At 41.1% G+C, this 26,686-nt stretch overlaps 1 protein-coding gene across 1 annotated transcript; it reads left to right on the top strand.

The window, feature by feature from the left end:
- Nucleotides 1–7,744: 7,744 nt before the first annotated feature.
- Nucleotides 7,745–24,995, top strand: LOC307010028 (transmembrane protease serine 9-like; the record flags this gene model as incomplete). The annotated part of the gene is made up of 12 exons (XM_079634359.1): nucleotides 7,745–7,799; nucleotides 11,549–11,569; nucleotides 11,675–11,843; nucleotides 12,280–12,545; nucleotides 12,643–12,785; nucleotides 15,597–15,881; nucleotides 21,887–22,013; nucleotides 23,175–23,195; nucleotides 23,308–23,476; nucleotides 23,552–23,820; nucleotides 23,901–24,040; nucleotides 24,123–24,995. The coding sequence occupies 12 exons, from the start codon at nucleotides 7,745–7,747 to the stop codon at nucleotides 24,399–24,401; spliced, it is 1,944 nt and encodes a 647-aa protein (XP_079490485.1). The 3' UTR covers nucleotides 24,402–24,995.
- Nucleotides 24,996–26,686: the final 1,691 nt, after the last annotated feature.

The following is a 26,686-nucleotide window of genomic DNA, read 5'->3' as shown; positions in this document are numbered from 1 at the left end:
TAATTATTACTTTATGCCTAAACATACCCAGTCACAAAAAAATAACACATTAAAGCTATCCCATGACTTATAGTATTATTTTTTTTCACATGGTAAATGGCTCACATATATTTGCCCGTTTTTGCTCATTTTGGCCTCCATAAACATAATGTTTTTTAGCCTACATAATCAAATGGAAGAGACACTGTAACTAAACTCAAATTTGTAGGCTATTCCAGATGCATTTTCTTCACATAGTCTATATTGTTCTACTGTTCATGACTCTTATTTCTCTCATTCTTCTTTCATAGTTCATACAGTGGGGAGAACAAGTATTTGATAAACTGCCGATTTTGCAGGTTTTCCTGTAATTTCCTGTAATAATGTCCACTGTAATTTTTATCATAGTGAACTCTTCAACTGTGAGTGACGAAATCTAAAACAAAAATCCAGAAAATCACATTGTATGATTTTTAAGTAATTAATTTGCATTTTATTGCATGACATAAGTATTTGATACATCAGAAAAGCAGAACGTAATATTTAGTACAGAAACCTTTGTTGCAATTACAGAGATCATATGTTTCCTGTAGTTCTTGACCAGGTTTGCACACACTGCAGCAGGGATTTTGGCCCACTCCTCCATAAAGACCTTCTCAAGATCCTTCAGGTTTCGGGGCTGTCGCTGGGCAATATGGACTCTCAGCTCCCTCCAAATATTTTCTATTGGGTTCAGGGCTGGAGACTGGCTAGGCCACTCCAGGACCTTGAGATGCTTCTTACGGAGCCACTCCTTAATTGCCCTGGCTGTGTGTTTCGGGTCAGTGTCATGCTGGAAGACCACGACCCATCTTCAATGCTCTTACTGAGGGAAGGAGGTTGTTGGCCAAGATCTCGCGATACATGGCCCCATCCATCCTCCCCTCAATACGGTGCAGTCGTCCTGTCCCCTTTGCAGATAAACATCCCCAAAGAATGATGTTTCCACCTCCATGCCCCACGTTGGGATGGTGTTTTTTGGGTTGTACTCTTCTTCCTCCAAACACTGGAGATTAGACCAAAAAGCTCTATTTTTGTCTCATCAGACCACATGACCTTCTCCCATTTCTCCTCTGGATCATCCAGATGGTCATTGGCAAACTTCAGACGGGCCTGGACATGTGCTGGCTTGAGCAGGGGGACCTTGCGCTGCAGGATTTTAATCCATGACGGCGTAGTGTGTTACTAATGATTTTCTTTGAGACTGTGGTCCCAGCTCTCTTCAGGTCATTGACCAGGTCCTGCCGTGTAGTTCTGGCTGATCCCTCACCTTCCTCATGATCATTGATGCCCCACGAGGTGAGATCTTGCATGGTGCCCCAGACCGAGGGAGATTGACCATCATCTTGAACTTCTTCCATTTTCTGATAATTGCGCCAACAGTTGTTGCCTTCTCACCAAGCTGCTTGCCTATTGTCCTGTAGCCCATCCCAGCCTTGTGCAGGTCTACAATTTTATCCCTGATGTCCTTACACAGCTCTCTGGTCTTGGCCATTGTGGAGAGGTTGTTTGATTGATTGTGTGGACAGGTGTCTTTTATACAGGTATCGAGTTCAAACAGGTGCAGTTAATACAGGTAATGAGTTTCACATTATAGGTCCCCCTCCATGGGTCCCCCTCCAAGCTCAAAGTATATGTCGCGGCCATCGCAGCGTTCGCTGAGTCGACGCGCGGCCAGGCGATAGGAAGGAACAAGCTCATCATCCGCTTCCTTAGAGGAGCCAGGAGGATGAATCCCCCACGGCCCCCATCGGTTCCTATTTGGGATCTTTCCTTGGTCCTAGAGGCCCTGAAAGCACAACCCTTTGAACCGTTACACTGTGGATCTGAAGTACCTCGCGCTCAAAACCGTGTTTCTGATCGCTCTCGCATCAGTTAAACGTGTGGTTGACTTGCACGCGTTATCTGTTAACACTTTGCCGACATCCGGCAGCGAGGTCGACGCAAAACCTCCTTTGCCCTGTCAGAACGCTGAGAATTTACATCACGCGCTCCACCGCCTTCAGGCGCTCGGAGCAGCTTTTTGTTTCGTTTGGTGGGCGCCCCAAGGGTCTCGCCGCCTCGAAACCTAGCCTATCCAGATGGATAGTGGACGCTATTGCTGCGGCTTATGCGTCAAAAGACCTGCAATGCCCTCTAGGCGCCAGGGCTCACTCTACCAGAGGGATGGCCTCTTCGTGGGCTTGGTCCAGCGGGATTTCTATTCATGACATTTGTACGGCGGCAGGCTGGGCCTCCCCCTCTACATTTGTTAGGTTTTATAACCTGGAAGTTCCCGCCCTGCAGGCTAGACTTCTTTCAGTCTAAAAAGTCTCTACGACTGCCCTGGTTGAGCTGCGCTACAAGGTTAGATGAGTTCAGTATAGACCGGCGGTGCCGTTCTGTATGTATATCCCCTTCGATGTGCTTATGTACATGTGCGAGCCCACTCTGTTGGCCGCCTGTTTCTCACTTATCTGTGTCCCCCGGGGCGTTCCCCCCTGGGATTCATGTAGTGAATGCTTAGCGCAAACGGCGTTGACAAGGGGTTCCCGGTGCATAATTTTACATTATGCAGTACGAGAGAACCTCTCGTAAGAGAACGTACTCAGTTACCTAATATAACCTCGGTTCTCTCTAGAAGAGGGAACGAGTTCTGCTTTCCCTGCCATGTAAAACGCTTTGCAACAGCATACAGCCTTAGGTGGAACAGCTTGCGCGCCTATTGGCTGCTCTGCAGCAAAAGCAGCAGCCTATGCGAGGCCTCTCATGACGCTTGACCCAATGAGGGCGCTGCAGTGCCGCGCCGTAAAAGCGCTGTGCTCAACGGAACCCGGAACTTCCCTCCACCACGAGGTGCTCGCTGGCGCCGGCGCCAGCTTCTCCACCCGCTTCGCTGGACTCTCTGACTGACGGACAATGGCCGCTGTCTGCCGCCGCGTCCGTTATGGACGATGAAGGGGAAGCCGCGTCTGTGGAGGCCATTGTGAGCCTCGGCCTCGAGTGGTCGGCGCCCGGGGAGCCTGCGCTTAACCGGCTGGATGGTTGCTTTCTGCAGGGGACCGTACTTTGCCGTCCTCACGACTCGCGCCTTTTCTTCCTGAGCTTCACGAAGAAGTCGCGAAGTCCTGGAAAGCCCCTTTTTCAGCCAGGGTGCTTCTCCGCTGGACAAGCTGCGTCGTTATTGCAAACACGATGGCGGTGTTACAGATCTTCCAGGCTAACCTTCTTCGTAAGCTCGATGAGGAAGGCCCGGAAGCGATCTGCGTGCCGGATTTACGGAGCGCCACAGACCTCGCTCTCCGCGTCACTAAATACGCTGCACATGCCATCGGGCGAAATATGGTGAGACCGTGCTCTCGCTCAACTGGACGCCGCCCTCCACCGCGTGGGCCTCGGCCAAAGATTGCGATCAAGCCCGGGGCCTCCACGCCTTCCTAGCCCGCCTAGGAAAGCGACGGTGTTCAAGTCCCGCTGCGGCCGGATTTTCACCAAAACTTTTCGCTCGCACTGTTCCAACACACGCGACCGTGCCAGTGTATTCTGCAGTCAACAAACCCGCAACGCGGCCCGTTTGCCTGCACACAAACGCCGTTTTTACAGCGTCCCAGGTAAATCTGAAAAGAATGTATTTTCTGGTGTCCCGGCCACGGTCGATGGTCTTATGTGTGTAACTGTAATGCCCACAACTCAGTGCCCATTCGTACACACAAGCACAGCCCTACACAATACAGGGCTTGCACACTTAAAATCGACTCATGTCGATTGTGCATCACATGTAGTGAACGTGCCCGCTATTCAGTGCCCACAATCACTACACACTGCATGTCTCACGGTTTCTGTAAAAACGAAACCAATGCACGGTCAGTCAGTTCTAATAGATAGTACTCCCAGTGCTATAAATGTGCCCGCTATCACGCACCCACATTTTTTCCCAGACATGACCAGCCCTACGGGGCTCACCCCGCGCTCTCTCTCAGGCGTATCAGTATTCAGTCCTCCCGTTCGGCCTGTCTCTAGCACCTCGTACATTTTCAGTGTGCATGGACGCGGCGCTGGCACCCCTGAGACTCCAAGGCGTACGAATTCTGAATTACTTGGACGATTGGCTGATTCTAGCCCAATCGCGATCAGAGCTTGTACAGCACAGGACCATATTATTTGAACACCTCGAGGTTTTAGGTCTCAGAGTCAACTGGGCGAAAAGTTCACTGTCTCCCAGTCAGAAAATATCTTCAGTATCATCATCAGTACTGCAGCTGGGCCTGCTGCGCATGCGCCCGCTGCAGTTCTGGCTAAAAACGAGAGCCGCGCCGATCATTGGGTTTCCGGTCTCTGTCGCCTCAAGTTCGATCAGGAATGCTTGTCAGCTCTGAAACCATGGAGTGCGACAGACTGGTACCAGTCAGGTGTAAGCCTGGGGACTTCCTCGAGCGTCAAGATGGTGTCTATGGACGCATCCACCTCAGGCTGGGGAGCGTTGCTCGAGGGCAGACCGTTCTTCGGCCAGTGGTCCGAACGGGAAAGGCTCCCACGCATAAACTGCCAGGTAATGTTGGCAGTGGACTACACGCTGAGGCGTTTTTTGTCCCCGGATAAAAGGACATCACGTCCTGGTCCGTTCGGACAACATGTCAGTGGTGACCTACATAAATCGCCAGGGCGGTGTCAGATCCAGAAACCTTTACAGGTTAACGGAACGCCTCCTGGTTTGGGCCCAGCACAATCTGTGCTCACTGAGAGCAGCACACGTGCCAGGGCACCTGAATGTCGGCCCAGACAGACTCTCACGGAACAATGTTCCTACGGGAGAGTGGTCTCTACACCCACAGACAGTACAACTGCTGTGGAGGACATTTGGCAGAGCAAAAATAGACCTGTTTGCATCTCAGGAAAAACGCTCATTGTCCGAAATTTTTCTCCAAGAGCAAGGACGCGCTGGCCCATGTCTGGCCCGCTGCCGCTCTATGCTTTTCCTCCTGTCTCGCTTCTATCTCAGGTATTAGAGCGAATCAGGAAAAACGGATGCTCAGTGCTACTTGTGGCTCCGTTCTGGACAAACCAAGCTTGGTTTCCAGTATTGATGCAGCTGACAGGCACTGCTCCATGGCCGATACCAGTGAGGAGCGACCTCCTCTCTCAGGCCAGGGGCTCGATTTTGCATCCTCGCCCGGAGCTCTGGTCCCTACATGTGTGAGCCATCAACGGGTACCCGCTAACCTCCCAAAAGGAGTATTAGACACGATCGAGCAGGCTAGAGCACCGTCTACTAGACGGCTCTACTCCTCTAAATGGTCTGTGTTCTCTAGCTGGTGCTCAACCCAGGGCGTATCACCCCTGCAGTGCGGAGAAACGGAGATTCTCTTCTTCTTACAAGAGCTGCTGGATTAGGGTAGGACCCCATCCACGCTCAAAGTCTACGTGGCGGCTATAGCAGCGTTCGTCAATCCGACGATCCTCGTCACTTGGGAGGAACGACCTGGTCGTTCATTTCCTTAAAGGAGCTAGGAGATTAAACCCTCCCAGACCTCCTTCAGTCCCCGTCTGGGACCTTTCTACGGTATTGGATGCCATGAAGGGTGCCCCGTTTGAGCCTGTGCACTCAGTTGACATAAGGTACTTGTCTTTCAAGACAGTGTTTATTCTGGCTCTCGCTTCAGTGAAGCGTGTGGGGGATTTACAAGCGCTCTCGGTGAGAGCGTCGTGTATGGAGTTCGGGCCTAATGACTCTAAAGTCGTACTAAAGCCGAAACAAGGATATGTGCCTAAGTCCCTTAACACACCGTTCAGGGCTCAGGTTATCTCCCTGTCGGCTCTGCCGGCCTCCGAGGAAAAGACGACGCTAGCTCCCTTTGCCTTGTTAGGGTGTTAAGAGCTTATGTGTCCCACTCCGCTGTTTTTAGACAGACGGAGCAGCTCTTTGTTTCGCTCATTCTACGAGGGGCATGGCCTCCTCGTGGGCTTGGTCTAGTGGAATCTCGTTGCAAGATATCTGTATGGCGACAGGGTCGAATGGGATTATCTCTTTTCGACCCTGTCAAAGTTTGGATTTGGCCCGAAAATTATATCTTTGATAAAGTTATTATATGCCCAACCCCAAGCTTCAGTGCGGACTAACAATGTGCATTCAAGTTATTTCCCTCTCGGCCGCTCGACTAGGCAGGGCTGCCCGCTCTCGCCATTACTTTTTGCAATAGCCATTGAACCTCTGGCTCTTTTATTACGGGCAACGGAGGAGTTCATTGGGATTAAAAGGGGAAAAACGGAACATAAAGTGTCTTTGTACGCGGACGATCTGTTACTATATATTTCAAACCCTGTTAAATCTGTTCCTGTGATAATGGAAATTTTGAAGGAATTTGGAGCAGTATCAGGTTACAAATTGAACTTATCAAAAAGTACCTTATTTCCAATTAATTCTAAAGCCCGTATGAATACTAATGTGTTTAATATCTTTCCCTTTTCAATCTCAAATGAATTTAAATATCTTGGGATAAATATTACGCAGGAATATAACGGCCTCTTTAAACACAACTATTTGAAATGATATGATCAAACGAAAAAGGATATAGAGACATGGAAGAATCTACCACTCTCATTAGCAGGTCGAATAAATATTATTAGAATGAATGTTCTGCCTAAGTTTCTGTTCTTGTTCCAATGTATTCCTATTTGGATAGCCAAGGCATTTTTTAATAAACTAGATTCCCTCATGTCATATTTTATATGGAATGGAAAAACTCCAAGAATCAAGAAAATGTTCTTGCAAAGACCAACTTGTCTGGGAGGAATGGGGTTACCCTGTTTCCGACGTTATTACTGGTCATGTAATATCCGCTCAATGTCATTTTGGTTGTCCACTCAGGGGGCTGATTGGAGTAAGATGGAGAATGAAAGCTGTCATCCCTCCTCGTTAACAGCATTACTTTATTCAGCTTTGCCTATTTCAAAACAAAAACTTGAGAACCCAGTAGTTTCTCATTCAGTTAAAATCTGGTCCCAGATTAGAATGCATTACGGATGGAAGGGCGTGTCAGTTTTAAGTCCATTGGTAAATAATCACGCATTTCCTCCATCAGTCTTAAATATAACATTTCTCCAGTGGGAACATAAAGGTATTAGATGTATAAAAGATTTATTTATTGAAAATATATTTCCCACATTTAAACAATTACAGAGCAAATACAAATTGGAAAGTAAAGATTTCTTCAAATACCTACAAATCCGTAGTTTTGTTAAGGGCTTATTTTCGTCTTTTCCTAATCAGCCCCCAAACTCCACAATGGAAACAGTGTTTTTGTCTAACCCATTTCAAAGAGGGCTAATTGCTAAAATCCACAATGTGCTATCACAGGAAGAAACTACACCTACATTGGACCATTTGAAAAGAGCCTGGCAGGAGGACCTGGGGGTGTCTATTACAGACAATCAATGGTCAAAAGCCCAAAGAAATGTTCATTCTACCTCTGTATGTATTAGACATGGTTGAACTGGGTGCGCCAGACAGTGTAATGTGTTAACGTGTAAAGTGACTTTGAACTAAAAGGCGGTCAATAAGTAATCCATAAAAAAGTTGTAGAGGTGTAACAGGGCGTGTATACAGAATAAAGGCATCTGAAAAACGACGAGTCAGAGACTCATGGGGGTTGAGAACTCTTGATGAACACGGCAGCATCTGATTTACTGTACATCGATTAGAGATCTGAGATTAGAGCAAACTGCAGTGAGAACACAGAACAGAGCAAGTATGAAGTTTAACACAGCTTTGAGTGTTGTTGGAACCATACTTCTCAACATAGCAGGTAAGATCTTACTAAGGTCTAGACTCTAAGTGTAAGTTTAATAATGTTTAAATGGTTTAATAATGACAAGCCAATTGAATTCTGTTGCTAAGGTCCTTTACACTACCCACTTGACTGCATTTAGGGGAGTAGCCTAACGGAATACATGTTACGGGGGAAAACCGTTCTCATGTCTGGAAATTGCACAGTTATTTTGTTTTCAAAGAGGAAAAAGGAAACAACATAGTTGTAGTAGGCCTAGTGCAAACCATGCATCTCAGGTATGCCTATGAAGACGCTTTCTTTATCAAAATACTTAACATCCAACTTAAACATTCACAGGTACGACTAGCATGGACATCGTAGCTCAAATTTAGTGTTTGTTAGTGATTTAAAATCCCATAGTTTATTTCTGATCGCAGTTGTCTGTAAGTTTCTAGCGGAAAATGAAAAGAAAAACACCCAAAGGGAAACTCCCACTACTAATGGGCAGGGTCAGTCAGTGAAATTAAGAAAGATCACAGCCTTGATCAACATGTATTTTAAAGTAGACTAATATGTAGATGGTGTAGACTTTTTAAACATTGTGTATAAACTAGGCCTATATATATTTTTCCATGTACATGTTAAAGAAATACAAATAAAACCATCTAATACCGTACCACTCTGTAGCCTTTAATATATACTGTATATATATAGCCTATATATAATCTATATATATATATATATATATATATATACGGGGCTGTGTAATCTAGTTGGTGAAACAGGACATGATTGCAGAGTTTTAATGGTTTTTATTTTACATTTATAGTTAAATAAAATTACTTTGATTGTTTTTTACCTTAGCCACGTGCACAGGTAGGGCTCAACCTTGACCAAGCCTCAACCAAACATGCCCTTTTTGCCTTACACTCTGAAGTGCCCTTTTTTGGTGTTTTTTTTTTTCTTCTCCTCCGTTCAAAACCGGGATATTAGCAATAAACCCGGTCGCGCACGGCCATGTAAACACCGGCAAAAACCCGGATATGCTCATATCCCGGTTTTTAAAAACCCGGATATTATACCTGGGGTACCCCTTTTCTAACCCGAATATTTGGTCTTGTAAACGCGTTTCGGCATATCCCCATCAAAATGTGTGTTCTGCGCATGTTCTATTCGCAAGGAATCTTGGTCTTTTGAGTAGAGACAGCGCATAAAAAAACCCCGCGTGCAGTATAGCGGAAGTAAACAACTCGAGGTTAACATGGCGAGACGCAGCACAGCACCACACTTTTGGAGCGAGGAGGAGACCAATTTCTTTATTAGTGTGGTGAAAACCAAGAATATAATGTCTTTTATTGACGGCAGAAAGTACCGAGATAGTGAGATTTACAAGAAGGTGACCGAAGCAGGGTTTTTACGGACGCCAGACTCCAGCTACATTTCCCATCTCATTTCCAATCTCTTGCTCAATTTCTCTCCTTCTATTAATAAAGACCATGAGGCACAGTAGTGTCAAGTGCTGCTGGTGGATCAGAACAAAGACTATCGCTATCTGCCCCAAACTATTCATTATCCGCCTGCTGCTGCTGTTGTTGTCTTTGGATACAGGAAGAATGCGTCAACTCCACGCCGTAGCTACGTCACTCCTACGGCGTCGTGGCCGTTTTATGGTTCTGCGTCGGGTTGTGTTGCATCGCGGTGCATTTCACCGCGAGAACGCTAGGGGGGCGGTATCACAGCCCTTGTGGTCTGCGTCGCCTCGACGCGTAGTTACAATTTTTTGGAGGTGCACGTCGAGCTACGGCGGAGGGGGCGGAGAGGGGTTCGCGTCGACGCAGAAGGGTCTGCGGGCGTACGCCGTCGATTCGACGCAGAAGCATTGTCCGTACGTCCAGACGCTAACCGTGCGTCGCCGTTTACATCGGGATATTGGCGACTGATTACACATTCCATGTATACAGGAGTCTCTCTGCCCACGCATGTAAACGGGTTATCCCGAATGTTTCAGAAACCCGAATAGTGACCTTAACCCGACCATAACCCACATTTTAACAGCTTGTAAACGATTGGTCACCCTTTACGTTTTAATATTTAGCCAATGAAAGTTCTTAAAAAGAGCTCGTGTAAATCTTGTTCGATCCTCAAACTGTCAGTCAGTAAACATGATAACTCCGCGAGTCCGCCCCCTCTATCGTGATTCGTGACTATCGAAGTTCCGCAGCAGCCGCACAGCAGACAAGTTTTGCAAGGGTAAACAAAGATATTGTTGTTTGAATAAGTACTAATTCTAAACACTATGTCTGTAAGGCTCATATTTTATTTATTTATTGTCTAACTGAGACGGGACATGAGAGAGAGGTCCAGAATTTGCCAGTCCAATAGCCTACACTTATAGCCTGTGCATACAGTATAAATAGGCTATATTATTTTATAAAATTAGATTTTAGCCAAATGTATTTTACAACAGGAAAAACTGAGCGACCATATAGCTACAACAAACTTTGTAACCTGTTGATGAAAATGGAATGCGATGCTGCCGGCGCCGTTTTAATGACGGACAAAATGCACAATTGCACAGCACACATTCGCTGGTCAAAAACCCCGTAACTGCATTTTAGTTTGACTTTTGTAAAATGTTAACAATAGGCCTATATTGATAAGTGATATATATATATATATATATATATATATATATATATATATACAGGGGTTCATAATATTATTATTATTATTATGGTTGTTATTAAAAGTGAATAAATCTAAAGCTTTTGAGAATATTATTTTGTGTTATTGAATTTGTCATGAAGATGTGACCATTTCTTCCTTTTATATAGGCTTACTAAATTATTTTAATATAAAAAAGGGAGGGGGTGCCCTTTTTCATTTTCAACACATGCCCCCCAAAAGGTCTGTGCATGGCCCTTTATTTGACCTTAAAGGAATCCAAAAGTAATCAGATTACATTACTTTCATAATGTGGTGCTTGGATTACCTTACTGAATACCTTATACTTGGTATCGGTAATGGAATACATTTTAAAAGTAACCCTCCCGAGTCCCAACAATGTTGAGATGTTTGTGGAAATAAAATATACATTGTGCTTTTTATATGAATTTCTTTACAAATGTAACATTTATTTATAGGCTATAGCCTACTATTTTAATTGAGTTTAATGAATATGTAAACTCAATTAACCTCTTTTTTTTTGTTGAGCATCTCAGGATGAAGTTGAGTAGCCTAAATGTTCTGCGTGTATATAACTGGAATGTATGGCTACTCTGAATAAGCTAAAAGTGGAAAGCAGATATGATAATAAATAATACGTTTGTCCAAACATCGTTTTATACTAGTAGGCTTACCCATTTAGTTAAATAAACCATTTAACTACATTCATTCAAAGTAGTTATTTAGGCCTATATAACTAGCAAATTTATAGTAGCCTAGGCCTATATAGCTACAAAGCTCCATTTACGTGCCCGAGAAACAGCGCTGGGATAAACATAATATGTTCAATATTCATAAAAAATATATAGTATTGGTCCAGTAAAAACTGATAAAATTAGGGGTTTGTTAATCTATTGCAACTATAAAGCTTGCGTTTAGCTTTAACGCACTTTTATAGAAACTGCAGAAAATGTGCTGATTGCCCCATAGCCCATAAGAATGGCATGGGTTATGTTATGTAAAAGGTATATTTATGTAGAACAGTGAGGCTGCATGCAGGTAACGCAAACCAGTTCATCGGCTCTGTTTGTCTAAATAACTGGTTTCTGTCTCCCTCATAGGCTCTCTCTGCCAGTTAGACGGTAAGTTGTCATAGTCTTAATGACTATAGCACTCTTGTTCCACATATTTTGTATGCTTTTGGGCATTTTATTTGAGAATTCCCTCACTTTCTTTCCTATAATCAGTATGTGGTCAAGCTCCCCTCAACAACAAGATTGTTGGAGGACAGGCTGCGACGGCAGGGTCTTGGCCGTGGCAAGTCAGCATTCAAAGTGTCTACTATGGAGGCCATTTTTGTGGCGGGAGTCTAATCAATAAAGACTGGGTTTTGTCTGCAGCTCACTGCTTCCAAAGGTATGAATTTGAAGCTTAAAGTTCACCCAAAAATTTAAATTCTGTCATCAATTACTCACTCTTGTGTTGACCCATAATACATATTTTAAAGTCAGTTTAATGTAATTTAAGTTGAAATAAACATCCAAGTTAAACTTGAAAATTGAACACAGCAAATTTTGCGAAGACTTGAATTAAACCACTCATTCATATGGATTTGTTTACAATCTCTTTATGAATGTTTTGAAGCTTCAGAGTTTTGGGGGGAATAGGCTTTCAAAGGAGGGACAGAAATCTCTCAATTTCATTCAAAATATCTTCATTTGTGTTTCGAAGATGAATGAAAGTGTTGTAACAGATTACAATTTTCATTGTTGGGTGAACTAACCCTTTACAACTCAAGACACAATTATACATTGATCACAGTGGAATTAAAACTGAGTTTGCCTATTCACAGCTCCTTGGGTAACGTTGAGATCTACCTAGGACGTCGGAGCCAATCGGGCTCAAACCCTTATGAGGAATACAGGACAGTGCGTCGATTCATTAACCATCCTAACTATAACAATCCTCTCCAGGACAACGATATAGCACTGCTCCAGCTCTCCTCTTCTGTGACGTTCTCTGATTATATCAGGCCAGTCTGTCTGGCTGCTGCTGGTAGTGTATTTGCTGCAGGTACAGAGAGCTGGGTCACTGGATGGGGCATGTTACAAGCTGGAGGTGAGTGAATATTTACTTGCAAATACTCTAAAGCTCAGCAATTTACTGTAAATGGCTTTTAAATGACATTAAAATTGTCCTCTCGTCTATGTCACAGGCATACAGATTCCTGACCTACTGCAGGAGGTGATGATACCAATTGTGAGCAACAGAAACTGTGATAATGCTTATGGAGGTGGCATCACAAGCAATATGATGTGCGCTGGATTGCTAAATCAGGGAGGGAAAGATTCATGTCAGGTAAGACATCATCCATTTGAACCTTTTTTAATTGACAAATTACAAAAAAATGACCCAAGCCCAAACATTGAAACTCAAAATATGTCACTCTCATATTGAAATATATTTTACAGTCACTTAAATGAATGCAATTAGGACATAGGCTACTGCATCCTACCAGTGACAGTTGCATTGCTTCACTGCTATTCAAAACACCTATCACGTGGCTTTATGTGATAGTTGTAACGAAGAGGCAGAGTCGTGCGGATCCATTTGCAGTGAGTTTTATTAAACAGAAAAGCACACAGAGAGGAAACAGTGAAGAACAGGTTTAAGGGGCAAATCCAAACTCAGCAACGATACCAGGCTAGGGTCGGGGCAGGCAGCAGCAGACACACTGAGACCAGGAGGGAAGGCAAGCATCGATAAACCAGGGAAATCCAGAGAACGTAGAATCCACAGTAGCGTTTGAACGTGGCAGATGCAAGACCTCGCGCCGAGCACAGAGAGAGAGCAGCTTACATAGAGGGGAGAAGTGGCTGCACCTGTACAGGTGATTAGGAGAGAGGCTCCGACAGACAATAGGACAGATGGGAGATGTAGTTCAATATTCAGGAGAGGGAGTTCTTTGACGACCAGAGCGAGACACTGATGATGAGCGATCTATGACAATAGTTGATGACTTTTCGTCTACTGTTTGTCGAGTACTCTAAATGCAGACATACTCTAGAGTTCTCAACGGCCCTGAAAATTACAACCCGACCCGGCCCGTGGCTTTTAAAGCCCGGACCCGATCTAACCCGACACATCAACATTAATTATCTGCCCGAACCCGGCCCGCGGCCCGACGGCCGTGTATTTTTTTTCTCATAAACGTATAATCATGACCAGCAGACAGGAATTCAAATCAACCTTTAATGTTCACGCCTTTTAACAATACAAACAACTGAAACAATAAACTTTAAATATATAAATAGGCTATATAAATATGCCTTAAATAAAAATATTCACACAATAATAGGCTAAATAAAAAGAACTGAAACATGTAGCCTACACAGCCAGCGGGCGGGCTGTACATAACCTGTAAGTTTCCATCAGAATCCAGCCCAGTCCAAACACTTTCCAGACCTCTGATTTCCCACTCCTGTAGTAGCGACGGTGAATTCACCTGCGGCAAGTTTACTTTTCACCAACTCCATCTTCTTCTCCAGGCTAAAGGCGTGCACGCAGCGGCGTCAGGTCTGCCCCCACCCCTCTCCATGATGCACGCCACGTTACACGCAGGAGCCAGACTTTCTTTACGGTGAACAGCAGCGATGATTAATAAATGTTTTTTTTTTTTCACCCGCGGGTCCCGTCGGGTTTGTCGGGCCGACCCGACCCGTTGAGAACTCTAACATACTCCTCTTTTGCAGTAGCATTTTTCACATTCTATATATGGAAGTATATATTCTGACTCAGCTGTCTCATCTTAGTTTTATCATTAGAATATAAAATGTGTAATAATTTTCAATACAAGCATTTCAGTCAAATATAACTAATGCAATATGTCTAACCTTTAACCCCACAGGGGAAAAAACCCTGCGGCAACAACTTTTAAATTACTGCAACCAAATTTGCCTTGATCGTTTGGTATATAAGAGGTCTTTGTACCATTAAACCGTCCTGCAAGTTTCATAGCTTAAGACTTCCTCCCCATTATAAACGAATCATTTATTTAATCAAGCTCTAAATACAGCTCGTTCTGGATCCATGGTAAGAAGTGACGTCACGGTACGAAGTGACGTACCAGCGTTTGCATATAGACCGCCTCCAGCACAAGACAACTATGCTTAAAGCGCAAGGCAACTTCGCTCATTTCGTATCGTTGTCGCGCCCGCGCGCTGCGCGCCTCACAAGTGTTCAGTCGACGGACAGCGAGTGGGTCTGTGTACAGGGAAATTACGAAGCCACGCAGATGTGCTGTTCCTGGCTGTGGACAAACAACATCTTTGAATACGCTGCGAAAGATCCAGTCGTCAGGGAAAAATGGATGCACTTTATTTTTTGCGGACGTCTCAGTCACGGCAGTGTTAGTTTAAGCGTTTGTTCTATACATTTGAAGGATGACTGTTTTGAGAACAAATCCCAAAATGATGCTGGCTTTGCCAGAAAACTGTTGCTCAAAGATAAGTCCGTGCCGACTATTCTGGGCTCAACAACGACGACGCAAACTGTAAGTAATGTATTTAAAACTTTAAACTACTTTTTAAATACGCTGAATCCGCAAATGTTCTGGCTGGGGGCGTTAATAATTGATGCATAGGCACTGACGTTAGCCAATCATAGCAGTGGGCGTTAACACTGAACTCTTAAAGGGGAAACACCCCCAAAACAGACTGTTTGAATCAGAGGATGAGAAACAGGGTGGGAAAAGATCATAAATCACTACATTTTAAAAGTTTTTTGTAAAAAAAACTATAGTAATACTATAATTGCACCTAAGGGAACATAATAATAAAATAAAAAAAAACATGTCATGACCCCTTTAATTTGATTTTGTCCATCGGGAAGTGATCAGATGGTTGTGGTTTCTGGTTTGCTATTGCTGTGATGTCATGTGAGTGAAACGCCACGCAAGTAAAGACGTCATTAGAGAAGAGATGTCGCCACAAGCGGGAGGGGAGGTTATTTTGAGGGCACATGATTTAAAAAAAAAAATATCATAGTGATTATAATAAACACTGCAATAATCCATCTCAAATAAGAATTGTTTATTGTAAATTTTTCATGGTGACTTTAACAGTTAACTGTATATTTTCAGATATAAATGTTAAGTGTTTATCAATGCAGGGAGACTCTGGAGGTCCAATGGTCAGTAGGAACGGCTCCCAGTGGATTCAGTCTGGCATTGTGAGTTTTGGTCAAGGATGTGCTGATCCCAAATATCCCGGTGTGTACGCCCGAGTGTCTCGGTACCAGGATTGGATCAACTCTCACATAAGCACCAACCAGCCTGGATTTGTTGAATTCGATTCCAGTGGATTCAGAAGCTCACCTGACCTGCTTTTATTTTCCATTTCTCTCACATTGTCCATTATTCCTTTCATATGTTCTCTATATCCCTCTTCAGAGATTGTTTGAATGAACATTCTTAGGGTTCTTTGATTAAGAGGACAATGTGCTGTACAATTTCTCAAAAGAGAGCGGGTATATTGTTATATTGTCATTTATTATTTTTCTTTTTTTTAAATATGCTATTATTGGAAAGATATTCCTATTATTGAGTTTTGAAGTTCAACAAACATGTGCCCTCAGAATGTTTGAATAATGAGGGTACACTTTGCCATTTGCAATTTCACTCTCTGAAAAGTATGAAATGGTCTTAGGGTTTCAAAACAAACATTAAAAAGCATTATTAACATTCCATTTCATCTTGCGTACTATATTTAATTTGAAACTCGTGGAAATGTGAAAAACACAAAATATAGATGCAATTTTACTGCCTGGAAAGTTGTGAAAGCCTGTTTAATTACAGTTGTTTTCCAACTGCTTACACACAAGATCTTTTCTTGTCACACGATTTTTTGAAACCTCTCACTCAAAGTGCAAAACTACACAGCAAATCTCCAAAACCATAAGCTATTTCTCAGCCTTTGGCTCAGTTTTCAATTGCATAAAACACTTTTTTCAAAACACTACACAGAATTCTCGACCTAAAACACAAAAATCTAACAGGAACTAACTTGCTTTCCTTTTCCAAACACAACCAATCAAAATGCTACACTTATTCACCAGGTCACACACACACACACACACACACACACACACACACACACACACACACACTCGTCACATTTACAAACACTAATTGCTTTACTGATCTCTAACCAATCACTGCTTTGGTGTAGTATAGGCGTATAAATAGGTCAAAGGTCAGATGACCTGTTTTGAACAATGGATGTCACCAATAGAAAGAGACCCCAAACACAAAATTGTGTTCTTTACTGTATTCTAAAGAATATACTTTTGGTTTACATGTATGGTTTTGTTGTATGCTACTGTATACAACAGTAATGTTTGGCCTAATAAATATTTTCTGTTTCTACATTGCATTGGTGTTTACAGTGTACTTGTTACCCCTCTTAGCAGATTACTTTCACTGTAGAACATTATATTGTAGTGTCTGGACCAATCAGACACGCACTAACAATTCATTATATTTAATGAATAATCCAGCAAACTCACTCTCCCAACAAAGGTCTATGAAACTCCCCCCAAAACTAACATCACAAATGAAGCTTACCCACTGGCAGAACCTGGTGTCATGTTACAGGACACATTAAGACTGATAACAAGTTTTTCGACCCCAAAAGGAATTTCCAGAGGGCTGTGACACTCACTTAATTCTGACTGAGAAGGAGAAATATACCCTGTTAATCCTATATATTCTCTCTCTCTATATATATAACCACTTGAGAAATGTATAAACATGCATCTAATTTTCCCATCACATGATTTTCCTTTTATGTGGTTTGGTTTATGTTTTATTGTAAACTCTAATGGGTTAATGTTTCAAACTTTGCAAACTATAGTTAACCAGAATCATGCGTGGCACGTTTGGTCTCTATAAACTCCAAACTTCGTCCCCCATTTGTTACAGTTTTTTACAATCGCTATGACAGTTTTTTCAATACATTTAACAAGTTTCCTAAACTCTTAACACGGTTAGCATAACATCAGTCTTTGTAGGCTATACAATTAACACATTTATTGTTGCTTTGACACAAAATGCATACAGTTAACTCAAATTTAAAATACTTGAACTTCTTTTACACACAATCTCAACCAATACCAAAACAATGTAATTTTACTGCCAAATTTACAAATGCTTTCACACTGTATGTCAGAACAGATAACATCTTGTTCTAAACATAACTTATAGGCTAAAGTCAAAGTGAACAGCTGTTCATATTGTGAATTGAAACACAAATATATTCCCTGTATTTTATTCCATTGCTACTGAGAAACAGCTTATTGAAGTTTTGCAAATATATAAATTACAGCTGATATCCAAGGAATTACACTCAGGTGTTGAGTTTACGTAATGTAAAAGAGGACTCTTTGGACTGATCTTGTGTGGAAGAGGAACAATATCAACAGAAAGAAAGAAAGAAAGAAAGAAAGAAAGAAAGAAAGAAAGAAAGAAAGAAAGAAAGAAAGAAAGAAAGAAAGAAAGAAAATGCCTACACGGGGGGAGAGGAAGATGAGTACCAGGACAAGGGAGAGGAGTGGGGCAAGGACCAGGACAAGGGAGAGGAGTGGGGCAAGGACCAGGACAAGGGAGAGGAGTGGGGCAAGGACCAGGACAAGGGAGAGGAGTGGGGCAAGGACCAGGACAAGGGAGAGGAGTGGTGCAAGGACCAGGACAAGGGAGAGGAGTGGTGCAAGGACCAGGACAAGGGAGAGGAGTGGGGCAAGGACCAGGACAAGGGAGAGGAGTGGGGCAATGACCAGGACAAGGGAGAGGAGTGGTGCAAGGACCAGGACAAGGGAGAGGAGTGGGGCAATGACCAGGACAAGGGAGAGGAGTGGTGCAAGGACCAGGACAAGGGAGAGGAGTGGGGCAAGGACCAGGACAAGGGAGAGGAGTGGTGCAAGGACCAGGACAAGGGAGAGGAGTGGGGCAAGGACCAGGACAAGGGAGAGGAGTGGGGCAAGGACCAGGACAAGGGAGAGGAGTGGGGCAAGGACCAGGACAAGGGAGAGGTATATCTTGCAGTAATGTTCTTTGGCAAATAAAGTCTTTACTTCAGACAATTCTGTGTCTGTCTTTTTTTTTTTTTTCATAAACTGTACATAAAGCTACTCTGAGATGGTCATAATTTTTTTGTATTGAATTTCTGCAGAAAAAGAAAAGAAATGTATGCATTTACTAAACTCAACAAAACAAAAATGTAGAGAAAATTGTATATTCAATACAATATACTGTCTATTGTGTAAGCGCAGACCTGACACATAACATAATGCAGTTTCTGTCATTTCAGCTGATGTTAGTGTTTTTTTGTCATTGTGTTATGATTGACTAAATGTTCCTGTTGGAAGAGAACATGTGTTAGTGTTTTGAATAATTATTTGATTTTGAAACATGTTTGCAGTGTTTTGTTAGATATAGTGTATTGTGTTAGTGTATTATTGTATTTTGAAAATTAGTTTTGGAGTTTAGTTTACAATGTGTGATTTTGAGCATGAAATTAACCGTTTTGCCAATTGTGTGTTTTAGGTGTGTTGGTGCGTTAAGAGTTTAGGAAAATTGTTAAATGTATTGAAAAAACTGTCATAGCGATCGTAAAAAACTGTAATTTACATTACATTTTGCTAACTTTGTGACGCATTAGTATTATAAGAATCTTGAAGATTCTTCTCTTAAACACCCAATGAAATTACATATTCAAATGCCTCCTAGAACACAATGGGTCGTAAAATTTTCCCTCCAAAGGAAACACTTCTTATTGGCTCACAGACCCCCAGAGGCTGTGACATCTTCACGCTATAAAATCACTGATCACAAGATCCACCTTTCTCTTACACCCTCTCTCAAGATTCTCTTAGTCCTCTCTTACTCTTACGCTCTCTTACTCTCGTGGTCCTTCCTGAGAAGTCCTAATGTGAAGATGATGCTGAACTATAAGTCCCCCAAGGACCCACAAGCTTTTGCCAGGCTGCGGCCTTGTCTTTCCATTCACCAAAGAGACTCTGACTCACACTGGTTCTCTCTCATCAAGACAACATCAACCAAGATCAACTGGAGCCCCAAAAAATTGCATCAGGACAGTTTACAGTAATCAATTAATAACCAATATTGAGGGTTCACATGATGAACTGAGTAATTGGTTGTAATGTTAATGTAGCTACATCAAGTTAATCCGATTATCTGATCCAAATATTCATAATCAATTATAACAAGTTATGATTGGTTATTAATATTTCATATAGAGCTAATTTGCTACAGTATTGAAATGTAGATATAAGCCTATGAAAGACCAAAGAGCTTTAGATTTAGAACAACAATGTATACCCGGTATATCCAAAAATTTACCATTATGAAAGAAGTGTTTGCCATTTGATGCAAATGCTTCATTCTGACATGCGTTTATGCCATTTTGAACGCAGTGTTACATTTTGAAGGAGATGTGAGGCATTTTGTATTGTGTGTGTGCAGTTTTGGGAATTGTGTGTACAGTTTTGAAAAAAGGTGACATAGTTTTGAAAATGTGTGTAAGCAGTTGGAAAAAAATTAAGCTCTAGCGCAAGTTCTGCCGGGAAGACTCAATTGTTACATAACTTATTACCTTCTCATCTATCCAATCATATCCTAATACTTTTGGTATAAAAGGTTGGTACTTACACACGTCTGAGTTCGCAGATGCTGTCGCTCACAGCATTCACCTCCACCCTCCCCACCACCTCCAAGATGGGACCTTCCCTTCATTTTCCTTAACACCACCAAGATGGGTCCTTCCCTCCATCCTCCACATAACACCAAGATGTCTTTCTCCTCCATCCACCCCACCACCACCAGATGGGCCCCTTCCCTTACTTTGCAGGGGGTCGGCTGCGCCCACTGCCTTCGTCTTCAGGCAGGATATGCAGAGTCCGAACCCTAGGATTGCAAGCTACGCCAAAGAACTTGATTGCTTGCTGGGCTCTTAGTAAATGTTAATTGTCACAATATTTATTCTCCCGAGTCTTTCTGTTTAGTCAAAATAATTTTTGGAGCATTTGCTTGTCAGTGTCGTGAGGCCAAGGTGTGTGTGTTTGTTCTGGGAGAGGTAGGGATTTTGATTGCATAGTTTTGTTGGTGTGGGGTGGGGTTGGTTTTAGGAAGGGGGGACAATTAAGCACATGATAGCCTAGTTTTAATTGTAAATTAAGTGTTACTGTGGTTGTAAAATGTTATACTTTAATGTGTTACTGACCTGCCAAGGGACTAAGGGCGGAAAATAGCACTTGTGCTACAACCTGGCACAATGCATCTCTCCTTGTTTTTATACAAGGTTAATGTTAACTTGTGCATTGTAAATAAAATGAATCTGGAAGGCAGTGGCTTCTTTCCTGACCTCTGGTTGTATGGATCACATTTTCCAAACTGGAATAGGATAATATACCCAAATGCCTGACTTCAACAGCAATCTATGATGTATATTCTTCCTCTCTGCCATTACTATCACTGCTTCCTGGTCCGTCCAAGCACGAGACCCAGGTAGTGTGGTCACACCGGTTGCACCGCCTTAAGGACATCCCTGACTGCTTTTTTCCTCCCTGATGTTCAACTTCTTTCTTTCATATTACGACCATATTTTCTGATGCACTGCCATCATAATCATTACTTTCTGGAAAAGGTACAGCTTTTCTCTGTCTTCTATAAAACATACTAACATCAACCTAAAACACAGACAAAAAGGCTTATACTGCTGGCCAGTACTGAACAATAGTGCTAGATACACAGAAAATATGTATCCCCAAAAGGATCATTTATGCATAACACACAGATTTTCGGTCTTTGAGTTATTGATTTTACAAAATGTGCATTACAAAATTACCAAAAACTTTTTGAAAACTCATTTGAATGAACAAATGATTGCAATGAATGAACAGATGAAATGGGGGTTGCAATGATTTCCTGCATGAGACTGGTGCCATCTAGTGGCAACATAATATCCAAACCGCTCGCATAGTTATGGAAGCTTGTTTCCGCCACGGAATAAAAAAGAAAAAAAAGAAAAAGGTAATTCGTGATAAAGGTCTTTTTTTATCTCACAATTTAGAGAAAAGAAGTAAACAAGCTTCCTTAAACTTTCATTAGGCCTATATCTGGCCACCAATAGGCTATTACTGACTGGAGTCAAAAAAGTGACAACTAGCCAACTATTTCACCAATAAGTGTTAAGTAATAACATGCGATTTCCATACAAGTTTATAAAATTAGTAAGTAGCTAAGGGAAGTATATGTCAAAATGGCATTTTGCAACTTAGTATCATCTCCAATTAGAAGCATTACAGTAGTATGCAGGTGAGAGGGGTGTGTACAAAAACACTGGCTAGAATTGAAACCAAGGTGTGTCAGAGGTAAATAAACGTAGGGGCCCATTGAATGTGGCAGCACTTGTTTTACGTGTCATTACACTCTCAAAGAAACAGACAAGAACATGAGGATGACATTGTGTCAAGCTGTGTGTGTTTCAGTAGCCATACTTCTCAACATAGCAGGTAAGATCTAAAATAATAAATAACAAGCCAGATCTTAAAATAACCTTGTTTAATTGTAAATTTGTTTGAATTATGTAGGCCTATTATACGTCACAAGATAGAACACATTGATTATTTTCTTTGTAACACCGAAAATTAATAGCCTACCAAATAAATTTTCTCTTTGTTAAAAACTATAGAGCAATAACATGACAATATTAAAAGTAAATGGAATTATATAAACAGTTAGAATTATTTTATCAGTCTTAGCATGACTGATGAATTGATTTAATGTCTAAATGTATTCAACATCATAAAACAAGCATTATTATTTCTGATGACATCTTAAAAAGAGATTAGCTGTAATTTTTAAAAGTGCTGAACTGCCAAACTAAAATGCAACAAACGGTGTATCAATTGCTACATTTAATAGAATGAAAGCAGTCTATAATTTATGTAAGTTTTAACAGTTTTCATGTTAAAGACACTTTTTATGTTGTAAAAACTTTGCTACTCAAGCTAAATATGTCACTCACTGAAAAAAAATATTGTTGGTTAACTTAAGTAACCCGGTTGCCCTAAAATCTTGAGTTCAGTGTTTTCTTTTGTAAAATTTCTTTACCAAACAAGAATGACACTCTCTACTGGTGATGATTCACTCCAATTCATCCATGTTTGCATTACAGTACAAAATTATGAATACGTTTCCCCCTTTAGAATGGAAATGAAACTAATATTGTAATGAAATAGTATTAGAAATAATAAATAATATGGCATTACTGTAGAAATGTTGCAAATTTCTGTCTTCATTTTTGTGTTGTGCTAGGTTTTGAACTTAAGTTTAACATTTTAACAAATTAAGAACAAATCATTTTTTGAGGATCTTTTAAAAACATCACTTTTTTTAGTTCACAAAATTGGTCAGAGTAATCTGCAAATGACTCAAAATATTTGTTCCACAGACGGAAGTCTGTCATACAGTTTGGAATTCTTTGACAATGTTGAAAGAAAAGAAAATACTCGAACAACCAGTTTTCAGTTTGGTCACCATATCTGCATAATCTCTGTGCAAACCAGTTCAGACTGAAATACATGCAGTAACAAAATTAACATGTCTCAAAAGTCTCAAACCTGTTTAGGAACTCTAAATATTTGTTATTTTTTTGTTTTTTCTTATTATAGGCTCACTTTGCCAGTTAGACGGTAAGATTCTACACACTTAATGACCAAACAAACCCTGCATGTTTAATTAATTGGATCATGATTTGTTGATCTCAGGTGATTTAACTCCAACAATCTTCTTTTCTCTCTTTAGTGTGTGGTCAAGCCCCCCGCAACACCAAGATTGTTGGGGGAGAAAATGCAGGTGTGGGGTCTTGGCCCTGGCAGGCAAGCCTCCATAAAATTTCATTTCCAGGCCATTTCTGTGGCGGGAGTCTAATCAATAAAGACTGGGTTTTGTCTGCAGCTCACTGCTTCCAAACGTATGGTGTATTATATTACGCTTTATATGTAGATAGATAGAGGAATTAAAAGTGATACATGTTTTCTATTACCAGCATCAGCGGATTTAATGTAAAAATCTACCTGGGACGCCAGCTCCAATCGGGCTCAAACCCTAATGAGGTCTCCAGGACGGTGACTCAGCTCATCACTCATCCCAACTATAGCTCAACTACCCAAAACAACGATATAGCACTGCTCCAGCTCTCCTCTCCTGTGACGTTCTCTGATTATATCAGGCCAGTTTGTCTGGCTGCTGCTGGTAGTGCATTTGGTGGAGGTACTGCGAGTTGGATCACTGGATGGGGCAAACTCCAATTTGCAGGTGAGTTCAATCAAACACGCCAATGATTCAAAACTTTGAATAATGTTTCACAAGAAAATTTCCACTGGTTTATGTTATAGACACCTCTCTTCCAAACACACTGCAAGAGGTGCAGGTACCAATTGTGAACAACAGTGTTTGTAATAAAGCCTATGGAGGCAAGATAACAAGCAACATGATGTGCGCTGGAGTAAATAAGGGTGGCAAAGATTCATGTCAGGTATATCAGTTTCACACCAGATATCACTCACTGTCTGTATATACTGTCAAGAGATATTAACATTAAGTGTTTATCAATGTAGGGAGACTCTGGAGGTCCAATGGTCAGTAAGAACGACTCCCTGTGGATTCAGTCTGGGATTGTGAGTTTCGGTGAAGGCTGTGCACTAGCCAAGTTTCCTGGCGTGTACGCCAGAGTGTCTCAATACCAGTCTTGGATCAGCTCTCAGATAGGCAGCGACCTGCCTGGATTTGTCTCATTCAATTCCCTTGAATCCAGCTCGGGCTCACTCCTCTTATTTTCCCTTTCCCTCACATCGTACATCATTCCTCTTATTTTCTCCTTCTATCTGTTTTCTTAAAGACAGAGGCATAATTCATAGGTTTTTCTGATTACAAGATTTTGGTTACGATTAAAAGTTTAAACTATATAAACAGTACAGTTCAAAAGTTTGGGGTTAGTAAAATTTCTTTCTATTCATTGATGAATCATGAAAAAAAGTATCTTGTTTTCCACAAAAATATTAAGCATATTTCACATTGCATATTCTGAAAAAAAGCATATTCTGTTTCACATTGATAATAATCAGAAATGTTTCTTGAGCAGCAAATCATTAGAATGATTTCTGAAGGAGCATGTGACACTGAAGACTGATCAGTTTTGATGCTGAAAATTCAGCTTCACAGGAATAAATTACATTTTACAATTTATTAAAATAGAAAACAGTTATTTTAAATAGTAATAATATATCACAATAGAACATATTTTGACTGAGTTTTTGATCAAAGAAATGCAGCCTTGATCAGAGACTTCTTTAAAAACATAAAGAACAAAAATCTTACTGACCCCAAGCTTTTCAACGGCTGTGTATAAGCCACACTTTACTTATATTGTGAGTGACTAGAATCTTAATTAAATGCGACTTCTGTATTTAAATAAAGTTTTGAAGAACTATAACCTAATGTGTCTGTCCTTAATTTTGAAAGCTCAAAACAACCAAACTGTGTTTTGACATGAACAGGGAAAGGGAGTAACACACACACACACACACACACACACACACACACACACACACACACACACACACACACACACACACACACACACACACACACACACACACACACACACACACACACACATGCGCACACACACACAAACACACACACACACACACACACACACACACACACACACACACACACACACACACACACACACACACACACACACACACACACACACACACACACACACACACACACACACACACACACACACACGGCAGTGATTAGCAGTGGACGACTAAATCCAGATCATCACATAATAGCCTATACCGTTTTTTTACAGAGACTATTTCTCAATACTTCAAAACTCTTCACACAGTGAGCACAACATGGAAGTATATGTGGGCTAAACTGTGGATAATTTATCTTTGCTTTTGCACAAAATGCATTCGATGACTACTAGCGGCACCCTCTTTTTTTTTTAGACATGAAAATGCACATTCCGAACTTAAATGGTTGTGATTCAAGAATGCTTTGAAATATAGATGTAAGATTGGTCTTGTTTTAGAAAAGATATTTGGCAGATTTTTGTAGAATTGAAATAAATTAAGAAAGTTAAACAGAAAAAAAGTTATAGAAGTATGAAAATGTACTTTGATTTATGAAAATGTACAATGTTAAAAATGTAATTATTCATATTTGATATAAAATATATATTTTCAAAACCTGGAGGACTCTAAAAATGCAAAAAAGTCAAAGCCAAAGATCTGAACAAGTTGAGTTTCAAATTTTAGGTTGATATCTCAAAAAAAAAGCTTTCAGTGAGATTTTGTTTGGGTGCAGTACCAAACTTTTTCACTAGTTGACATTACTGCCCATATAAGGGCGCCTCCATTTCCATATGTTGTTTGAGTGATCTGAACCATTATTTAAAAAAATGTCATACAATTTATGAAGTAGACATCCTATTCAGAAGTAGTATTGGAAGTTTGGCAGATTTTGAAATGAATTCAACCTCTTAGAAACACAAAAAGTACAAGTATGTGCATTATAGCTCGCTGCCATATCACAAATGGTGAATCTATTATGTTTTTCTTTATATTTAAAACATTTTCAGACCTTTTTTTCTAAAACAATTGAATGGATGCTATCTTTTGAACTCTTGGCATGAAAACAAACTGAGGTTTCTATTCTTTCATGATTTGTCATGTTCATCACTATTTCAAAATAAAGGTCTGAACACGCCTTAGGAGTATGAAAATATTCAAATTGATAAATTACGGCTCCTCTGTAATTTATTTTGAAAATCAGTCACCAAAGATGTAAAGAGATTGTAAGCTTTCAAATGATATATAGTTTGTCAAGATTAGTTTAGGTTTAGTATAGGACATTACTGTTTTAAATAATGGCTATGCCAATATAAGGGGTTAACTCTTTTATCACTTCACAGTAACCGCCAAAACTCTATGTACCTACAGGCCAGTTTGCACATGCTTACTTATGGTTTTCAAAACTGTTAAACTTAAGTTCAAAACAATAACATAATACAAACTGAATAAGACAGCAATTTGCTACATTTCAGTAAAATTGTAATGAAATATATTTCGAATCAAAAACTAAATGCTATAAAAACAATTGG

The sequence above is a fragment of the Phoxinus phoxinus genome (assembly GCF_949152265.1).
Source record: "Phoxinus phoxinus genome assembly, chromosome: 1".
NCBI lineage: Eukaryota > Metazoa > Chordata > Actinopteri > Cypriniformes > Leuciscidae > Phoxinus > Phoxinus phoxinus.
This window is presented reverse-complemented; position numbering and strand designations above follow the sequence as displayed.